The sequence below is a fragment of the Adelges cooleyi genome, unplaced genomic scaffold (genome assembly GCF_023614345.1).
Source record: "Adelges cooleyi isolate 19-005CV unplaced genomic scaffold, UGA_ACOO_1.1 ACOO_flye_CR_arks_rails_tigmint_CR_PRNA_247, whole genome shotgun sequence".
Lineage (NCBI taxonomy): Eukaryota > Metazoa > Arthropoda > Insecta > Hemiptera > Adelgidae > Adelges > Adelges cooleyi.
In genome coordinates, this window is record NW_026095912.1 from 232358 (window position 1) to 252333 (window position 19976).

The 19976-nt window shown below is 30.9% G+C and overlaps 1 protein-coding gene across 1 annotated transcript; it reads left to right on the forward strand.

Annotated features, from left to right (window-relative positions):
* The first annotated feature begins 7683 nt into the window (after positions 1 to 7683).
* On the forward strand, positions 7684 to 12583 carry LOC126836599 (uncharacterized). The gene is made up of 2 exons (XM_050570153.1): positions 7684 to 8473; positions 11742 to 12583. The coding sequence occupies exons 1-2, from the start codon at positions 7828 to 7830 to the stop codon at positions 12395 to 12397; spliced, it is 1302 nt and encodes a 433-aa protein (XP_050426110.1). The 5' UTR covers positions 7684 to 7827; the 3' UTR covers positions 12398 to 12583.
* Positions 12584 to 19976: the final 7393 nt, after the last annotated feature.

A 19976-nucleotide genomic window follows, 5' to 3' on the forward strand; every position in this document is an offset into this window, starting at 1 on the left:
AAGAAAACCATGATTTCCGGAATAACTATGAACGTCTAGCAGAAGTAAAAAATGTTTTGTTTTTAATTTATATTTTTGTAGCAACATAATTAGATCTCGTGAGACGGAGAGGATATTATTATAGTCTACCAACGATATGATTAAATATCCGCTAAGAAGATTATTTTTTTTATTTTTTACAGATCTTTGCATACCGACTTTCGAATCCGTGGTTCTTATTTTCGAGTTTATTTTCACTGTCATCAAAAAAAAACATGAACAACGAAATAGTCAACAAATAATGCATAAATTTGTAAATAATTTAATTCAGAAAAAACAAGTCGAACTTAACAAAAAGGATAAATCTACAATTAACGGGAGTTATGTCGCAGATTGTATTTCTCAAAAACCTTAATCTCTAGTTGAAATTCTATTAGCAAATAAACATCAAATGTCGCATAAAGAAATGAGTGACGAACTTCTAACCGTTATGAGTGGTAAGCTATATATATATATATATATATATATATATATATATAAATATAAATATATAAATATATAAATTTCATAGTAGTGATAATTAAGCTTTAAGTTTTTTTTCTAGCTTATTTGTGGAGTTAAAAATATTTCTATTTCAATGATGTATTATATTTTATTATTATGTTTCTGTTAATATGTTCATATAACAAGACGGTACATCATACTATGTTGTTCTAAAAATATAATTATAATGACAAATAAGGAAACAATTCACCTCATTCTGTTTAAAGTCAAAAATGCCCCCCAAAATAAATAAAAATAAAGAAACACTATTTCCAAAATTCTGTTAAATAAACATTAATTAAATGTATTTTATATTGTATGAAAATTAAAATAATTAAATTTATTGATATTTTTTTTTTTTTTAATTAGGTTTTTCGAGAAATAAATTCAATATTTTCGGCTGGCGATTTTAACCGACCGCCTACCCCCGATGATTTACCGAAAATGCAATACTTAGAACGCGTGATTAAAGAAACCATGCGACTTTATCCACCTGTACCAACAATTGTTAGGAAGCTGGAAAACGAAATGATGATTGGAAAATATGAAATCCCAGCAGGTAGAACAGTATAAGTAAAATTTTTATTTGTTTTTTCATTGTTAAATTAATAGTTATCGAATATTATTATTTTATAGACACAAATATTATGATTTCTATTCATTGTTTGCATTTAAATCCAAAATACTATAAGGATCCAGAAAATTTTATTCCTGACAACTTCTTACCTGATGTGTGTCACAGTCGTCATTCTTATGCTTACATTCCTTTTAGTGTATTTAATTACACTTTTTTTTGTTACTTACACAATAATACACAAATAAACTTACTGATGTTGTGAGATTTATTATGTTGTCCGAATCATTATTATTTGAAATAATTATGGTTTCGGTTGCTGATGAAGTTAATCAATTTTACAGTATAATATTAGGATGTACTTTATAATGATATTATAGTTTTACTGATGTAAAAAATAGGGTTTCTAAATAATAACAGACGATATTTTATAGCCAACTTTAGTGTTTTGTAAAGGTTAACTACATAATGCATTGATAGCTTACATGAACATTATATTGAGCGCTGCAATGGATAACAGCTCAAGCTAATCCTCTCATAAAGAAGCATTGGAAACGTATAATTCATTTAGTTGTAATTTTAAAAATTAATGTAGTTTTTTTTATTCTAAACAAGACGTTTGCTATACAAATAATGGATATAACTATTCTTTTTAAAACTGTAATGGTATTTAAAAGCAATTCCCTTACACGAGCCCTTAACTATACTTATTGTCCACCAGAGCGAGCTATTTGCAATCCTGTGCACGTTGTTATTTTTCTATTTACTGGCTGCATATATTTTACAGTTACTAATAGCTGTGTATTTTGATTTACTCGAAACCAACTATTATAACAGTCTGTGCAAAAATTGTATAACGAACACTGATATTTTATAAAACATCTAACTTTTGGATCGCTTGTGTTCAGTTTAAAATTACAGACTTGTGGAACAATGATATAAGCACTGGACATGAATCGTCGATTACACGTGAGTAAACACCACACAATAATAAAACCCTTAAACATGTTTATTATATGAGCATGTCTCTTTTGTAAACGGATGGATTACTTTATGGATAAATTTAATTGCCCAGCCATTGGTACCATTTAGTTTTTAAATTTGCTTGTTTGTAAGAATTACAATCTTGTTCATTGTTTTTCCTCTAATGTTTATCAAGAGGTGTTGGTTCACTCAAAGTCCGAGTACAATCCGTTTGCTAAAGCATTCTTTCTTGTGCCCCACCATCCAAATCATTAATCATTGTATCTATATCGCAGTCTTTCTCCAAGCCAACAAATTATTGGGGAAAAAAAGCTACTTATTTTTAAACTCTTCGTAGCTTTTTATGAATAGAAGGTGACTTTAATACCAAGCATATTCAAAAGCATATTCGATGCATTAACATGCTAAGCGGGTTACTTCATAACTCAATTTTACAAAACAGGCTTTCCTTTATATCCTCAGACAATCAAACATACTGGCCTGCATATGTAAATAAACAGATGCCCTGTGACACTATATATATTTTTAACGTCTATCGAAAATGTTTGCAAGGCTCTATTAAAGGATTTCACACAGGTATTACATATTATATTTCAACAGCTTGCGTACGAATCCACAACACCACGGGATACATTTTTATGTATCTAAGTTGACTAGAAGGTTTGTATCAGCTCTCAGCATGTTTCTTTTTTGGTTTACAAGTCATTCAAGCTTTTTTCAAGTGGTCGGGCTCCATTTTCTCCAGTATTGGTCCAAATATTTCTAGCGTCGGAACCTGTATTTCTCTCTTAGGATATGCAAAAATCGTGGACAGAAGGTCCACGAACTTAACATTTACCTCATCATTAGGTTTGTTCAGTTGCCTGGCCAGTATGCACCCCTTATACAATAATTCCTTTTGCTGGGCTAACACCTGTGTCCTTTGTTTTTTGAAGTCTGGGTCGCTCCTGCTTGTGTAGTCAAAATAGACACAGTACCCTATAGCATAGATCGTTATCACGGGCGCCGCTATCCAGCGAGGTCATTGCCCATTTAAGCGCTGTCCTTGGCGTCGAGAAGTCGGTACTAGGATAAGGGCTATTATGTATAACAAAATGTTGTACCGTTATCACACACAGCGGTTTGAAAAAGATAATTGTTTTGTATAAATTATAATTGGATATTTCGGTTTGAGCAAACAAAAATTATAAATTTATATATATATAACTGTTATCCATTTAAAAAATCACAAAAAAAAAACAATCAATTGTGACTTGTTCATAGTATAATAATTGTACGTAGTTTTTTCATATCATATATTAACTCAGTCCTTAAATGTTTTTACTATTTTGGTTTACTGTGCTGCACTGCCTAATTTTCCTGACTGCAATATTGCACTATTTTTTACTTTGTTTCATCTTAAGAATACTTTATTACTTGAACTATACAACTCTGAAGCGAGCATTAAAATCGTTATGAGGCAGTTCACTTTAAAAACTGTCACCGTTTTTAGAGTGTCCCAAGGCCACTTAAACGCTTACGCTAATAGATTTCCTTAAAAACTTACCAACATTTATTATTTAAATACCATTAATATAACATACTTGTATTGGAATTGGTCGATAAATGCTTTTCCAACCGTCACCGCGCCGTTTTCCAAATTTCTGCCGTCTCAGTAACACCATCGGCAATCCTTTCTAGTTTCGATCACTGTTATCCATTTAAAAAGTCACAAAAATAGTTTAATAAGGCTTAATTATTTTGGTCGAATGGTTTAGTAAAATATGGTAATAATACTAAATCAATCAAGTCAAACGACGGTTTTGAACGGCAGTTGTATATTTTAATTGATGGTGCCGTCGGTGTTGACGCGTTCAATGTAGACGACGTCGGGATCATTTTTTTAAGACACTTGCATAAAGCTCGAAACCCAGAAAACTCATTTGAATCTTTATTATAACGTAATGGTTTATATTATACAATATTAACATGGATATGTTTTTTATGTAATTATTTATTTCCTCCTATATAAAACTATCATCCGCTACAGCCGCTGAGCGATGCATAGCAAACGTCTTAACATAGGACCCTGGTACTTTGGAAGTGCGACAATGGCGCGGTCGTCAATTTGCAATGTATAATAATTGTACAAACAAAATCGTTATGGTTATACGGACCCGTAATGCTATAACACTTCCATGATTCGATGCTTTTCTTCGGTTCTTTCGAGGTCTTCTTCAGACAATTTTATTTCGAGCCACACTTAACTTTCAGCCTGAAATATATAAATAAAAAAAAAATTATTATTTTTTCTAAATATTCCATAATATTTGTGATGTAGGTATTTTATTGTGGCTATGGTATTATGCTATATGGTATAATTTTGTTACTTAAGTAATCGTTGTGTAGTACATTGTGTACGTTCACGCAAGGTATCTTTCTATTATAATACTAAACAAAATGTCGATTATTATTTTTTTTTTAACTATTGTAAAATGAATACGATGTAATATTTTAATTTCGACGTAAATACCATAAATCACTATCGTGTGGATACTATAATTTATATGGTACATGATACTGTACTATTACCATTAATTGCAATTATTATAATTATTATACGTTCATATACAACGGCCTATAGAAGATGTCATCTAGCAGTTGACCTTGACTTTGGAGTGCAGATTCAACCGGTTGTAATGAGGTTAGATTTTCATTTCGTTCCATAATAATTTATTCAGTTTAATTTAGTATATGATCATAATTAAGCCCTTTAAACATAAAGCGGCCTACACCAATATCGGTCCATCAATTTCTGTTATTTATTATAAAATTCCCAATTTCTTAAATTTCGAGGGATTTAAATACGTCGTAAAACTTTTGTTTTAAAACATATTACGATCAAAATTCAAATAATTATTAAATACAAACGATTTGTATTGAATATAAGTGAAATATTGTTGTAAAAATGAAAAACCATTTCATTATTCAAAATGAGCTTTAAATAGTGTATTCTACAACGCGTGGTCGTGTTTTTACAACTAAGACATTTTATTCAAGTACCCTTTGAAAAACTTTCTTAAACATTATTTTATATCTTAAAACTTTCTTTAACGACCTGAAATTTAAGCTTTTGTTTGTTCGTTTCTAACACGATTAGTGTTAGTTTCACCAAGCGGTTTTGATAAGTCAGATGCTCGATAATATTCTTTGTCTAGCATTTGTACCTATTTTGGTAGTACATTGAAGCATACTAATCTACAAAAAAAAAAAAATTTAATTCTAGTTAAAATTTGAACACTATTAACCATCATGCTAAAGCATATTTATTTGAATTTTATAATTGATACATCATACATATATGGCGGTCGATAAGCATTTTTCTTACAAAAAAAAAATCTTATGTAAAGGTGGGTAAGAAATAACATAAATATAAATCCACATCTTTGGTAATATGAATAGAAAATAAAACCGCAAAAGCGGGCAGTCATTGGTCAGGAATGTTAATTAAGCTTACTTACTTATAATTAGCTTACTTTAGAATATACGAAATAAGCGTTGGACACATTCGGTGGTGTATGTTGAAAAACATGCAACCGATTTCACGCAATATACATAATATACACGTGTAAGCTATTCGACAAATTAACTTTTACTTAAACGGGAGTTAAAGTAAAAATTTGTTTTCCAATTCTGCACTGACTACTGTTAATAGTATTAAGCACTGGAAAAGGGCCAGGAAGGTCGATTGTAATAATGATATTAGTTAACAGAATAATGCTTCTAAGTTCAACAATTTTACATATTGCAATAAAAAAGTGTTCAAATTCAAGTTGTTAAAGTCAAATTAGTACACTAAAACACGACCCCGGCGGTATGGAGATTATCAGCATTGCAATTGTAATAGAAAAATATAATTACTCCATGATATCGGGATCTAACCTTTACAACCTGCCAGTTGATAGATTGTGCTAACAATGAAAAACAAAAGGTGTCGTATACGCAAACCAAACTATTATTATTAGTTTTTTTAAATACAAATGTCTCGTTTCGTGAAATCATCATATCGTTCATTGCAATGCTTTATGATATTCAAAAAACATAAACCTCTTGTCGAGTGACCTCTCCCCTAATAATTAACCATAGAAGCCGTATCTAGAGCTCAAATTGGTAAAATAATTATAAGGACGTTTATACTTGAAAAAAATAGATTTTATCGAAAATGTTTGCAAGGTTCTATTAAAGGATTTCACACAGGTATTACATATTATATTTCAACAGCTTGCGTACGAATCCACAACACCACGGGATACATTTTTATGTATCTAAGTTGACTAGTAAGGTTTGTATCATTTCTCAGCGTGTTTCTTTTTTGGTTTACAAGTCATTCAAGCTTTTTTCAAGTGGTCGGGCTCCATTTTCTCCAGTATTGGTCCAAATATTTCTAGCGTCGGAACCTGTATCTCTCTATTTGGATATGAAAAATCGTGGACAGAAGGTCCACGAACTTAACATTTACCTCATCATTAGATTTGTTCAGTTGCCTGGCCAGTATGCACCCCTTATACAATAATTCCTTTTGCTGGGCCATTTTGGACACCTGTTTTCGTCATGACGTTTTTCTTTCAACTTTTTTTTGAAGTCTGGGTCGCTCCCGCGGCTGTAATCCAAATAGATATAGTACCCCATAGCACATATCACGGGCGCCGCTATCCAGCGAGAACATTGTCCTTGGTGTCGAGAAGTCGGTACTAGGAGAAGGGCTGTTATTTATAACAAAATGTTGTACCGTTATCACACGCAGCGGTTTGAAAAAGATAAGAATTTTGTACATATTTAAATTGGATATTGCGGTTTGAGCAAACAAAAATTATGAATTTATGTATATAACTGTTATCCATTTAAAAAATCACAAACAAAAACAATTAATTATATTGTGACTTGATCATAGTACAATATATTAACTCAGTCCTTAAATGTTTTTACTATTTTGGTTTACTGTGCTGCACTGCCTAATTTTCCTGACTGCAATATTTTTGCTGATTCTTCCTTTAACATTTTTACTTCGTCATCGTGCTTCGAATGATTTTTTGATTTCATATTAGTCTTATCCATGTTGGTTTTTTTTCTATTTTATAATAGTAGGAAAAATATTTTCTTTAGATGTTGTTCTTTAGAAATGTATTGCAGTTAACATATAAAACATTTATATTATAAATATAAAATGATCTCCCAGTGTAGACATATATAAACCAATATTAAAATATCCCACTTATCACATGTAAACAGGTATAATGTAACATCGCATTTAGAAACCATTTAATAAAAACTATTTTATAATATTGTAGTGTTATACTGTAATATTGCAAATACAGTATTGTGTTGTATTGCAGCTTTTAACATAATAGTGTAAAATAATCGCCTTGGATGTTGGAAAATACTTCATGGCTATCATGCAAGCTGTTTTTTTTAGTTCACCAAAAAATACACGTAGAGTTTAAAATGTAGGTATTTCTAAGAACACATAACCGAAAAACATGTGTCACTAACAACTATTTACACAAGGAATATAAACAAGATATATTACTGACGTATTACGCCAATATTTTGCACTACATCGCAAAGAGTTGACACAGTGTACTGTTTTTGTACTTTTAACAAACCGAAAAATACCGTTAAAAGTGTATTGAACGTGCTAAGTGTAATAATCCGCGTAGACCGGCGAGTTCGAAATTGAAAATCCCAACTACCTACCTGTTATCAAAACCATGAAGTTATTATTGATCGTTTCTTTTTGCACAATGGCACAATGTGTCCCAAAACTGTCAAGTTTCTTGAAAGGCGGACCAAGTATGATACCGGAAAGCAATCAACTTACCGAATTCAAATGTAACATTTTTTACAGTGCCACATTTCACATGTGTTTAACCAAAATCATATATTTTCAAAGCGAGTTTACTGTAGATACTAAACCCGTATATTTCACGATGGACTGGAGAACCCGGAGGGACTTACCAACAGATGACATTTCCTTTGTATCCGAAATTGTGAAAACCATCAATATCATGTTCAATAACAATATGGAAATGGAATCAGTTTGGCTCATTTACATATGCATGTATAAGCTAAACCAATTTTTAAAAGATGTGGCTAGGAAAAATTCTTACGACAATATTAAGTCTAGAACGGAAAATTTAGCTATGTACGAATTGGTAGAATCAACTTTGGCAACCGATATCAGGAAAACCGCGTGCAATCAACATGACTATTTCAATATGCAGTCCGAAAACTGTGAACATTTTAAAAAATTTAAAGACATAATAAGGGAGGCCGGGAACAATGGCAACCCAGCGATAATCGAGACAGTAAAATCGAATAAATTCTTAATAAATGGTAAGATAGATAATATGAAAGGTCTCGCAGAAGAAGGCTCGGTAAAGTGGGGACTTGATACTTTTACCGGCATCGAAGTACTATATTTTAACAAAATAAACGGTTACGACTCGTTTTTAAACGGTTATTCAGAATATGTATCAACAGATTTCTGGGACCGCATACTCAAGACAATAGAAGAAGTCAGGCGAGGTACTCTTGTAGACGGTTTAAAAGGTATAAAATACCTGGGATTATATCAAATGTCGGTCGTGCAAGCATTAAAAACAATTATTCTTGGTCTGACGTGGAGTTACGTTAGGGCTTTAGGTACATGTTGTGCAAATGAATTTGTCATAGTCGTAGAAAGATTTGTACAACTAACCGCTTTAGACGGTGACAGCGATTTTGTACAGTTATTGAAAGTTATGAAGAAAGGCTGTATCAAAAGTATAATACAAGAAATTCAGGCCAAACTCAGGATTATTACGATGTTCTATAATTACTCGGTAACCGAGCCGAAAACGAAAAAATCACATACCGAACTGTTGGATGTTGCAAAGATATTTCTTGACCAATTAGATAGGACATTAGGGCCGTCGACGGTTTTTATACATTGTTCTACATTCAGTCAAATGGTTCATAACAGAATTAGTTCCAAAATCGACTTCAAACATGAGACTCTTGGCTACAAGTAGAAATTAGCCATATTCCATGTAGTAAGGACATATTTTACTATTTGTAAGATTGGTTATATTATCGTTTTTGTGTGTTTTCTTTACCGGAGTCGTTTAAATCGACGTTATATTTTAATATTTATAGTTTTAAATCAGAATACCAAATAACAGTTATAATAAATATGATGTGAATAAAATATGTTCTTTTAAAATTTACAAATTTGTTTCGTTTTCATGTGTCGAATGAAAGAGGTATAGGTATTTGTTTAAATCTATTATATAAACGATTTTTTAAGCATATTGCAATTACTCTATACTCTTTATGTGCCATATACTATACAGGTCGTTTTTTGTACTGTGCTTCACTCAATGACTCACTGAGTTTTATAGATAATTACTTTTTTTTTTCATAGTGTTTTTATTTAATGTGATCTCAATTTTTCACAGATTGTTTTCGTTTTTTTAGTAGCATTTTTTAAAAATTAAATGGTAACGTATAATTAATTGTATGGATCAACAAACCCATTGAAGTAAATACTTCTCTACTGCGTAAACAAAAATTACAGGCTGTCTCTTACGGCTAAATGTTATACACGTGCATTTAGAAATATTTAATTTAAAATCGTTAGTATTATGTCCTCTCACAAAACTCATAAAATCAGCTTACAATAACTTGGCATCATTTAATGTATACCTATTATATTTAGTTAGTATTTAAAGGGGTCGTTTTTTTTTAGGTAAACCTTTTTTTATTTGTATTTTTTGTGCATACTGTTGTACTACTTGACCTTAATTTTTAAACTAAGATATAATACATATACCAACTAATTTTTTGACATTATTTTAAGCAATGGACAATCTAATAGAGGATACCACGATTAATCTCAATGTAATATCCCATTCAAAAATTCAGTTTTTATACAACTAATCAGGTTATTAACAACTATAAATAGTTCACTTTTATAAATGTATATATACAACAAAATAAAAAACCAAGTACAGTCTAAATCCGTACAGTTTAAACTGGTAGAGTATAAATCAAGTTCTGTCTACACCAATACTGTATAAACTAAGTACAGTGGAAACCAAGGACAGTAAAAACCAGCACAGTAGGAAACTACCAAAGTGGAAATTCGAATCAAAGCGCTTTATTAGCTATTTACTAATTGTATGCAACCATATAGAATCCGGTTCAAATCCGTTTACAAGCTGTCTCTATCTGGGGAGGGGTGAGCAAATATATTTTTGAGGTTTTTTTCAGGATTCGGGAGTAAAGAAGTTAATGAGAACTTATATACATGTATACATTTTTTAACCGTTGAAAAGTGAGGTTTTTGTATAATTTCGCACATCGGCACAAGTGCTTGAAAGTAAACAAAAATTAAAAAATAATATTTTAGGTATTGTGTATTGAATTTTTGCCTAGGTGTCCCAACTCGAAAGCACGATTTTTTTTACTTTAGAATAAAACTTGTGTGATTCGATGTGAGTTTTCATTTCCACTGTTTAAATAAATGAAAATATAGTAATCGTTTAAAAGGAATGTTTTACACATTCAAAACTATGTAAACTTATTTAAATACCCATAACGTCCTACCTATGTGAAACATTTTTTGGTCTTTGTCGTACACTGTTATTATTTCAAAGTTATTGTAGTTTCTGTGGCTATCATGCAAGCTGTTTTTTTTAGTTTACCAAAAAATACACGTAGAGTTTAAAATGTAGGTATTTCTAAGAACACATAACCGAAAAACATGTGTCACTAACAACCATTTACACAAGGAATATAAACAAGATATATTACTGACGTATTACGCCAATATTTCACGTACTACACCGCAAAGAGTTGACACAGTGTACTGTTTTTGTACTTTTAACAAACCGAAAAATATCGTTAAAAGTGTATAGAACGTGCTAAGTGTAATAATCCGCGTCGACCGGCGAGTTCGAAATTGAAAATCCCAACTACCTACCTGTTATCAAAACCATGAAGTTATTATTGATCGTTTCTTTTTGCACAATGGCACAATGTGTCCCAAAACTGTCAAGTTTCTTGAAAGGCGGACCAAGTATGATACCGGAAAGCAATCAACTTACCGAATTCAAATGTAACATTTTTTACAGTGCCACATTTCACATGTGTTTAACCAAAATCATATATTTTCAAAGCGAGTTTACTGTAGATACTAAACCCGTATATTTCACGATGGACTGGAGAACCCTGAGGGACTTACCAACAGATGACATTTCCTTTGAAACCGAAATCGTGAAAACCATCAACATCATGTTCAATAACAATATGGAAATGGAATCAGTTTGGCTCATTTACATATGCATGCATAAGGTAAACAAGTTTTTAAAAGATGCGGTTAGGAAAAATTCTTACGACAATATTAAGTCTAGAACGGAAAATTTAGCTATGTACGAATTGGTAGAATCAACTTTGGCAACCGATATCAGGAAAACCGCGTGCAATCAACATGACTATTTCAATATGCAGTCCGAAAACTGTGAACAACATAAACAATTTAAAGACATGATAAAGAGGGCCGGAAACAATGGCAATCCAGCGATAATCGAGACAGTAAAATCGAATAAATTCTTAATAAATGGTAAGATAGCTAATATGAAAGGTCTCGCAGAAGAAGGCTCGGTAAAGTGGGGACTTGATACTTTTACCGGCATCGAAGTATTATATTTTAAAAACAGATACGGTCACCGCTCGTTTTTTAACAATTATTCAGACTACGTGGCAACAACTTCCTGGAGCCGCATAGTCAAGACTATAGAAGATATCAGAGACGGTACTTTTGTAGACGGTTTAAAAGGCATAAAATACCTAGGATTATATCAAATGACGGTCGTACGAGCATTAAAAACAATTTTCCTGGGTCTGACGTGGAGTTACGTTAGGGATTTACCTAAATGTTGTGCAAATGAATTTATCGAAGTCGTACAGAGATTTGTACAATTAACCGCTTTAGATGGTGACAACGATTTCGGACTGTTATTGAAAGTTATGAGAAAAGGTTGTAACAAAGGGATTATACGACAAATTGAATCAACGCTAAATGTTAATCCGATGTTTTATTATTTAGTTGTAACGGAACCGAAAACGACAAAATCACATACCGAACTGTTGGGTGTGATACAGAGTTTTCTTGACAAATTAGATGAGACATTTGGGTCACCAACGGTTTTTATTCATTGTTCTACATTCAGTCGAATGGCTCATAACAGAATTGTTTCTGAAATCGACTACGTCCATACAATGCGGGGCTACAAGTAGAAATTAGTCATATTCTATTGTAGTTACAACATTTAATATTTGTAAGATTGGTCATTTCATTGTTTTTGTGTGTTTTCTTTTCCGGTATCGTTTAAATCGACATTATATACATATATATATTTAAATTATTTTTGTTTTAAATCAAAATATAAAATAGCGGGTCTTAAAAATGTGTGTCTTTAATATTAATTATTGTGTGAATAAAATATGGTCTTGAAAAACTTACAAATTTGTTTTGTCTTTCATTTACACATGTATCGAACGAATGTGGTAGGTATTTGTTTAAATCTTTTATATACATATTTATTATAGCATATTGCATACACCAAATATTATATTATTACGAATATTACAACAATAATAATTTAATAGACTTTTGTCGATCAATTTTTAACTATATTTTAATCGTTAAACTAGTATTATAAAAAGGGTTTGAAAATGTATATGTATAAATTCTATATAACATAAAAATAGAATTTCAGGTAATATTGACAAAATGGCTTGATAATATTTTAATTTTTGAATAATAAATATTAAATATATCATTTTATTCAAATAGTAAAAACATTTAGAGGGGAGGGTGTTTTTTGATGACATCTTTTTAACGGGCTAGGAATCGACTTTCTATCTCTAATAGTTTAAGTGAAAATTTGAAATTAATCGTTTACAAGATATAAACGTTTTTTTTTTTGTTTCTGGTATAATACTTAGTTTATATTTAGTAAAGAAATTGGTATATAAATTATTATATCTTAATTATTACTTAGAAATCTAGTAAGTAACGTCTTGTTGTATGTTTGTAATGTAAGTTACATCTTATCAAGGAAGATTTATTTTGTGATGTTGTTGTTCACACCTCGTCCTTTTTTGGAGGAGGTCGTCTTGTTCTTACTTCTAAAAAACAAAAAGTTTTAAATCCACAAATATAAGAACTATTCAGGCTTTCCAAAATATTTGTATGAGTGTGATCACCGGAGCTACTAGGTTTGTGACAAATGACTATCTACAGCGCGACCTTAATGTTCAAACGGTAAACGAGATTGCCAAATTGTATTACAACCGTTGTCACTCAAAACTAATTTAGCTCAAGCTCAAATCCACTTACCTTGCAGCTATCAACTGACAACCCACCTGGGAATCCCTTAATCATTATTGAGATAACACAAAATAATATGAATATTGTTGATGTATGGGCATGGGCCGAAGGCACATATTTTTGCGTTTCGGAACGGCTAGACAATTTGTTTTTAATATTGGAAACAAAATAATTTAACTAGGTCGGTTTAAAAGACGTTATTTTGTTTTTTATGTATATATCTTAGTAGGGCATAGGTGTTTACCTAACAAGTCACTATTTGAAAAAGCATACCAAATAACACATCCAAATACGTTTTTTTCTTATTTCAATAAACAACATGACCTGAAACGTGGAAAGTAAATAAACAATTATATAGAAAAATAATAATAACGATAAAACGATAAATAAAAATATTAAAATTAATAATGGCCGGATCTGGTAATTTGTAGGTACTCTGAGACCAATAATTGCAGCACTATGGATCAAAATAATATATTTTACAAACAAATATTTTTTATATTATTTTTATCCAAGACACGAACAACCCACTTGTATTAATTTGCTGTTAAATAGAATAAATAAATTTACAACCGTAAATCGAAAGTAACACAGATAAAAAATATTTTAGCCTTTTATTAAACATAATCATTATTAAGATAACACACAATCAATAGGAATATTGTCGATAATATAATAAATAACAAATACTTAAGGATTTAATTGCATAAACTATAATAAGGAAATATAACTATTGTTTCAAACTATACGCCGTTGGCGGCCTTTATGTGTAGTGTTAAAATAAATGCCATACATTTTATAGTGTTATCACAAACATCAATGTAACAAATAAAGTTTAAGTTATTCTGCAACTTAAGACATTTATAATATTTATTACAAAATATATATATATATATATATATTAATTAGAGGAGAGAAATATAAATAAAGTTCCAATACCAATTAATAAAAACAAAACATTCAAACGATGCAGCATGCAAATTTATCATAGACAATTCAAAATCTATCTTTCCTCCCATTTTTTTTTTTTTATTATAATATTTTTATCACGGATTAAGAGTTGAAGAACATGAATGGAGATGCTACCTTTCGGTAAACGTCTAAAGAAATAAATAGTTTTCATTTTTTAATTAAAATAAGTTGACTAATGAAGTTAAAGGGGAACCAATGTTTAAAATTAAATTTAACAAATAGTATGTTTAGATATTTAATCTAATTATGAAAAACATTTAAAGTTTTAGGAAATGTTATTTTAGGAAATTAGGAATTAACCTGTTAAAATTGTTTTTAAATACTTGACCAAATCGTTAGCACATTCGATAGTATCCAAAATCTTTTTTTTTAATGTCTTTTCTATTCGTTCTGGTTTTAGTTGCTTCAGCTGTTCTTTTATCACAATCAATAGTATCCTGAATATCATTTTCGATAATTTCCGTATGTATTGTGGTTTTAGGAGCATCAGTTCCAACTTAATCATTATTTTCAGAGTCCTTGAGCTTTCATTTCTAATTCAATATTTTCCAATGATATTTTTATGTCAATGTCCATTCTCTCTGTTTATCTATCGTTGTCATATGATTTCAGCATACGATTGATCCTATCACACATTTTATAGGGCATTAGGATACTCCAAAATGACCTATGTATTTTTTCCCACTTTTCTAATTGGTTTGTTAGTATCATAAAATCGTCCTGGCCGTTGTACAATCCCAAGAAATTTGCGAAATTTGTCAAATGAAATATAAACTGATCTACATATTTTTGTGGGCGAAAACATATCAGTGATTTCAAGTGGCTTATGAATGTCTGAAAAATCCGTAACATTATTGTTTTTAACATTAGAATAAAATATTTGCGAACAGATTGCAGCGGGTTAATGTATAACGATGTCATTGAATTTTTAAACGATTTCACTATAGTAGACAGTTCATCAACAATTGTGTCACTTTTTTTCTAAGCCAACAAAACTTTCGGTAAGGGTATTGTATACGAATTCATCAAACAAACGAAAAATGTATTCGAAGGACAATCTTTTTGTCCTCGAGCACATTGTTTAAATATAGCCGGTCGAAATGAAAGCCTTCGACAGTAAGTTTTGTTAATACTGCTGTTTACATACATTTGTAAGTTTATCTAACTCCGAACTATAATCTAACATAAATACACTATTAAAAATGATTTTAGATGATTCGGTGTTCTCATGGTCAATTCCGCAATTCTTCGGCAAAACTCCTTGTACATATTCTAAACCACTATCATAAAATTCCTTCATTTTAGGAATTATTTTTTCATTGTTGGACATCGATGCCAGTAGTTTCATTTGCTGTGTATAAAAATGAAAAAACCAAGTAAAGCGCATAAAATTAATTTCGTCAAAGTAATTAATTTCTTTTCTTGTTACTAACTATATATATATTCAACTCTATATAAGACAAATTTTATCTATCTGGTACTTTGTTGGGGGGGGGGAATATTTATTTGGTATGCTCCTATAAGTACAGTCGTATTACTTTCACGTCGATTTTTTTTTTTTGGTTGTAATTTTAGAACTATATTGTTGAAAATTTGTCTGGAGTTAGAACTCTTATGTATCTTTAACGTATTGGAAGTATAAAAAAATTAGGAATAAGTAATAACTATAAACAGAGTGATCCTACTGATGTACACTCATTTTCTCAGAAAATATTAATATTATGACGTTTTTATGGGTATTTTCAAATCTTGCAAAATTAATTTAACTCACTTCCCGGTGTCGTAGAATGGGGTATTATGTTTACACTATTTACACGCCTTGCGGTTACTCCCTTTTGGATATCTTGACCGGCAACATCGAACCAGAGCCCAGAGGTTACTAAGAGAAAAAGTCAGCCATAGTAAATTTGTCATCAAAACAATTAGATGAAGACAGCGTTAAAACTTCTGGAAAACGATTTCAATTATGCAATAGCTCCAAACAAGATACCGGGTACTCTGGAAGTCGAGCGAGAAATCATTAGACGGGGAAACGTGCAAGCTGTTAAGAGAAGTTAAAGCACAAACATAACCAAAAGCTGGCTGAGGACGGCAAAGAAAATGAAGATGAACAATGAAATGTTGGTACTCCGGGCGGACAAGGGAAATGCAACGGTAATTATGAACACGGCTAATTACGATACAAAAGCTCTTGAAGGAGGGGACGTATACGTTTTTGAAGAAGAGTCCTTTCAAGACATTAGTAAAGCAAGTCAGCGACACAATCAAGAAATCGGGTCTGGAAAGTAGCATACGGGAAAAAACTCCTAGTGAGGGTACCAAGACTTCCCGCATATATGGCGTACCGAAGATACATGAAGAAGGAGTGCCTCTCAGACCAATAGTCAGTGTAATAAATAGTCCTACGCACCATTTAGGAGGATATTTGTCAAGAAAAGTGCAGAAAGAGACTGGAAAAACTGACACGTTTGTTAAGGATTCAGCCGGTTTTGTGGAAATACTAAGATCAATGCGATGGTCGGAAGGAGAAATGTTAGTGAGTTTTGACGTAGTATCGTTGTTCACAATGTTGCCAACCCTAAGACATCATTAAATCAAAAGGATGGGCTGGAATACAATCAAATGGAGCTGTTAAAAAATATAAATTCAATGTTTAGATTTGTTATATCGAATAATATGCAGAAATCTCCTCAGTTTAGTATTTATTATTTAATTCTTCTATTCAAAGACCTATTTCGTATCATGTGTTATATCTCTACACGAATAAAAATAATAATGTATAGGTATAAAATTATAGTGGTGTAGCCTTCAGAAGATTGCCGCCTCGATTTTGTGTGACAAGTATCTTCCCCGTGTTAATTTTGATCAGTGTCTGGGGCTTTATAATATTAATGTACGTATGGTAAGGTGGTGATGTTGCAAGTTGCAATGACGACAAACCCAGTATAAACTATAAACGAATTAACGCAGGTAGACGGACGTATATTATATCTGTAAGACGTTGTTCATTATCTATGATTATTATTATATTTTGTTTGGTACTTGTTATTATTATTATTTTGTTATTACTTGTTGTCGAACTACCGACAATAATCTAATAACGAGTAAAAATAATAGGTTAAGTTTTTTATAGGTTAATTTTTTTTTTTAAAATCTAAGCAGTTTTTTGAGTAAACTAGTGTAGGACGTTAAAAGAATCACCCTATATAATTTACCGTTTGATAATATTTTCTGTCGACTTTATTTTTGACGTTTCGTTTTTGGGCACAGTATTAATTTAATCGGTAAGTGTGTTAAGAGCTTAATAGGGAATTACGAACAATACGAATTAAACTAGCGTTTTTAATTGAGGTTAAATGCTTTTTTTCCAAAAACATTTCAATGTTTTAAAACCAATGTTATGCCAGAGTTATCAACGGCTTAATGGTTTTGACTTATGAGAATGAACAATAACAGTAACTATGGAAACGCATTAACAATTGGACTCAAGACCTTACAATTATAATATATCAAGGTGTAATTTATAAATATAAAGCATTAATGCGACAATATTCATGTGAATGTCGTGTATTATCAATATTAAGCAATTTTAATGAAAAGTGTGTAATGTTTTGATTAACATTGAATAGTTATTGATACCTGAATTTGTGTATGTGATTTAATATTACTCAATACGTGTATTTAAATTAATTTTTATGGGTAGAAGAAAATACAATTTTTACCATTGATATATTTTGTTATGTTTGTAAACCATTTACATGTTTTTGTTTTTTGCCGTAATGCCATACTCAAATAACATCTCATTCTGCAAATCAGAAATCATTATAATAAAAAATATGCGTTTGTTGGATAAATTTATGTTTTCGAGCAATTTTCAGTATTCAAGAAAAATACGTAGGGAGGTATATATTTTGATCGAACCGTGTTTGTCTTTATATCATGACGAATCGACAACAGCCCAACAACAGTGTGTGTTTTTGCTTGTATGAAAAAATTCAATGTCGAATAACGCCTAAGAAAACAACTATTGCCCTTCACACGCGTCCCGCGATTTATGAAATTTAAGTTTCGTAAAAACTAATATTTGCAAACTCTTTGAACAAAACAACCGAATGTATTTCAACCGAAATGCTTACATACTAAATTTTTCTAAAAAATATACAAAAAAAAATGTTGCATAATATCCATTCCGGGTAATTCGTTTAACATGACCCGATCAAAAACTTAGAGGATGTTAGATTTTTTTTATAATTTTATAGTTATAAAGTTCGAACAAATTTAACTCCATCCCTTATATGTTAAAACCGTATGAATTTTGCCTCATTCCCTTTAGTTGTCGACCACGTTTCACAACAATACATCACTATGGGTCGTAAATAGGAGATATATAGTTTCTTTTTAGTTTCTCTGGAGTGGAGCTTAGAACAAAATATTTTGTTCATTGTGCATGTCATTCTTATTATTCAGATCGACACCCAAGTATGCCCAAGTTTGCTGCAATTTGCCCACGTCTACTCATAATCATATACTTTGTCTTGCTCTCGTTCAGATTGAGGACCATTATTTTACTAGACTTAATTAATTTCTATGTACTTTTTCCTACATTGTTTTTAGAGTTTCCAAAAATTACAAAATCGTCAATATTGTCTAAGGTTCTTTTTTAATTAAGGACGTTTATATTTCATTTAACTTTTTAAATTAAGAGTTATGTGCTGAATATTTTGACTGGTCGATAACCAGTATTGGATAATCAGTTTCAAAGCAATTAAAGTTAAAAATTTAGGACGGGAGGAAGGGTGGAGATAAGACATATTTTTATTTGCGCGCATTACTCAACTGCCCTTTCCCGTTCTTCTCATATACTTAAAGTCGTTGATTAACAGTAAACAATAGTGGTGTTTCGCTTGTTGACAAAACATTTGTCGCGTTTGAATATTTCATATTATTTAAAATATATGAAATATTAATTTTATATAAAAAAATAATAATTTCTCAAACTAAATACCGAATTTAAAGCAAAAAGAATTTATGTTTTTGATGAAAAAAAATAATAACAAAGGCAAACTATTCAAGTATAGTACCCTGTTAATAGATCATGATTTACTCTGGTGTCATACAATTTCCAATTAAAAACTATATTAAAGTTAATGATAATTTGTAGATTAGTAAATTTTTGATAAACATTGTGCATCACAAATATATTTAATTTTTATCTTTGTGTCAGAACCCGCAAATTCTTCTAAGCTGTTGAACCGTATTTTCTTTATTCAAGGTACTATTACATTATTTAATTCTAGTTATATAATATAGTGCACACTTTATACATTATAGTCAGAGCTCTATATTAGCTTTTGGGACACGAGCACACATTATGTGCAGTATTCTCGATCACACACGAGTTTTCCAATAACATATTTTTTTTGATTACCAAAGCAACCGCTTTACGTTTACAGGCGGAATCAATCATTTTTCATAACCGTTTAGCTTAACGCTATTTGGAAATGTACAGGG

Bases quoted from the DNA above. Each gene is read 5' to 3' on its own strand.
- LOC126836599 (XM_050570153.1), top strand. From the start codon at position 7,828: ATGAAGTTATTATTGATCGTTTCTTTTTGCACAATGGCACAATGTGTC. The intron at 8,474-11,741 runs GTCTCGCAGAAG...CTAATATGAAAG, and splicing joins TAAGATAGATAATATGAAAG to GTCTCGCAGAAGAAGGCTCG.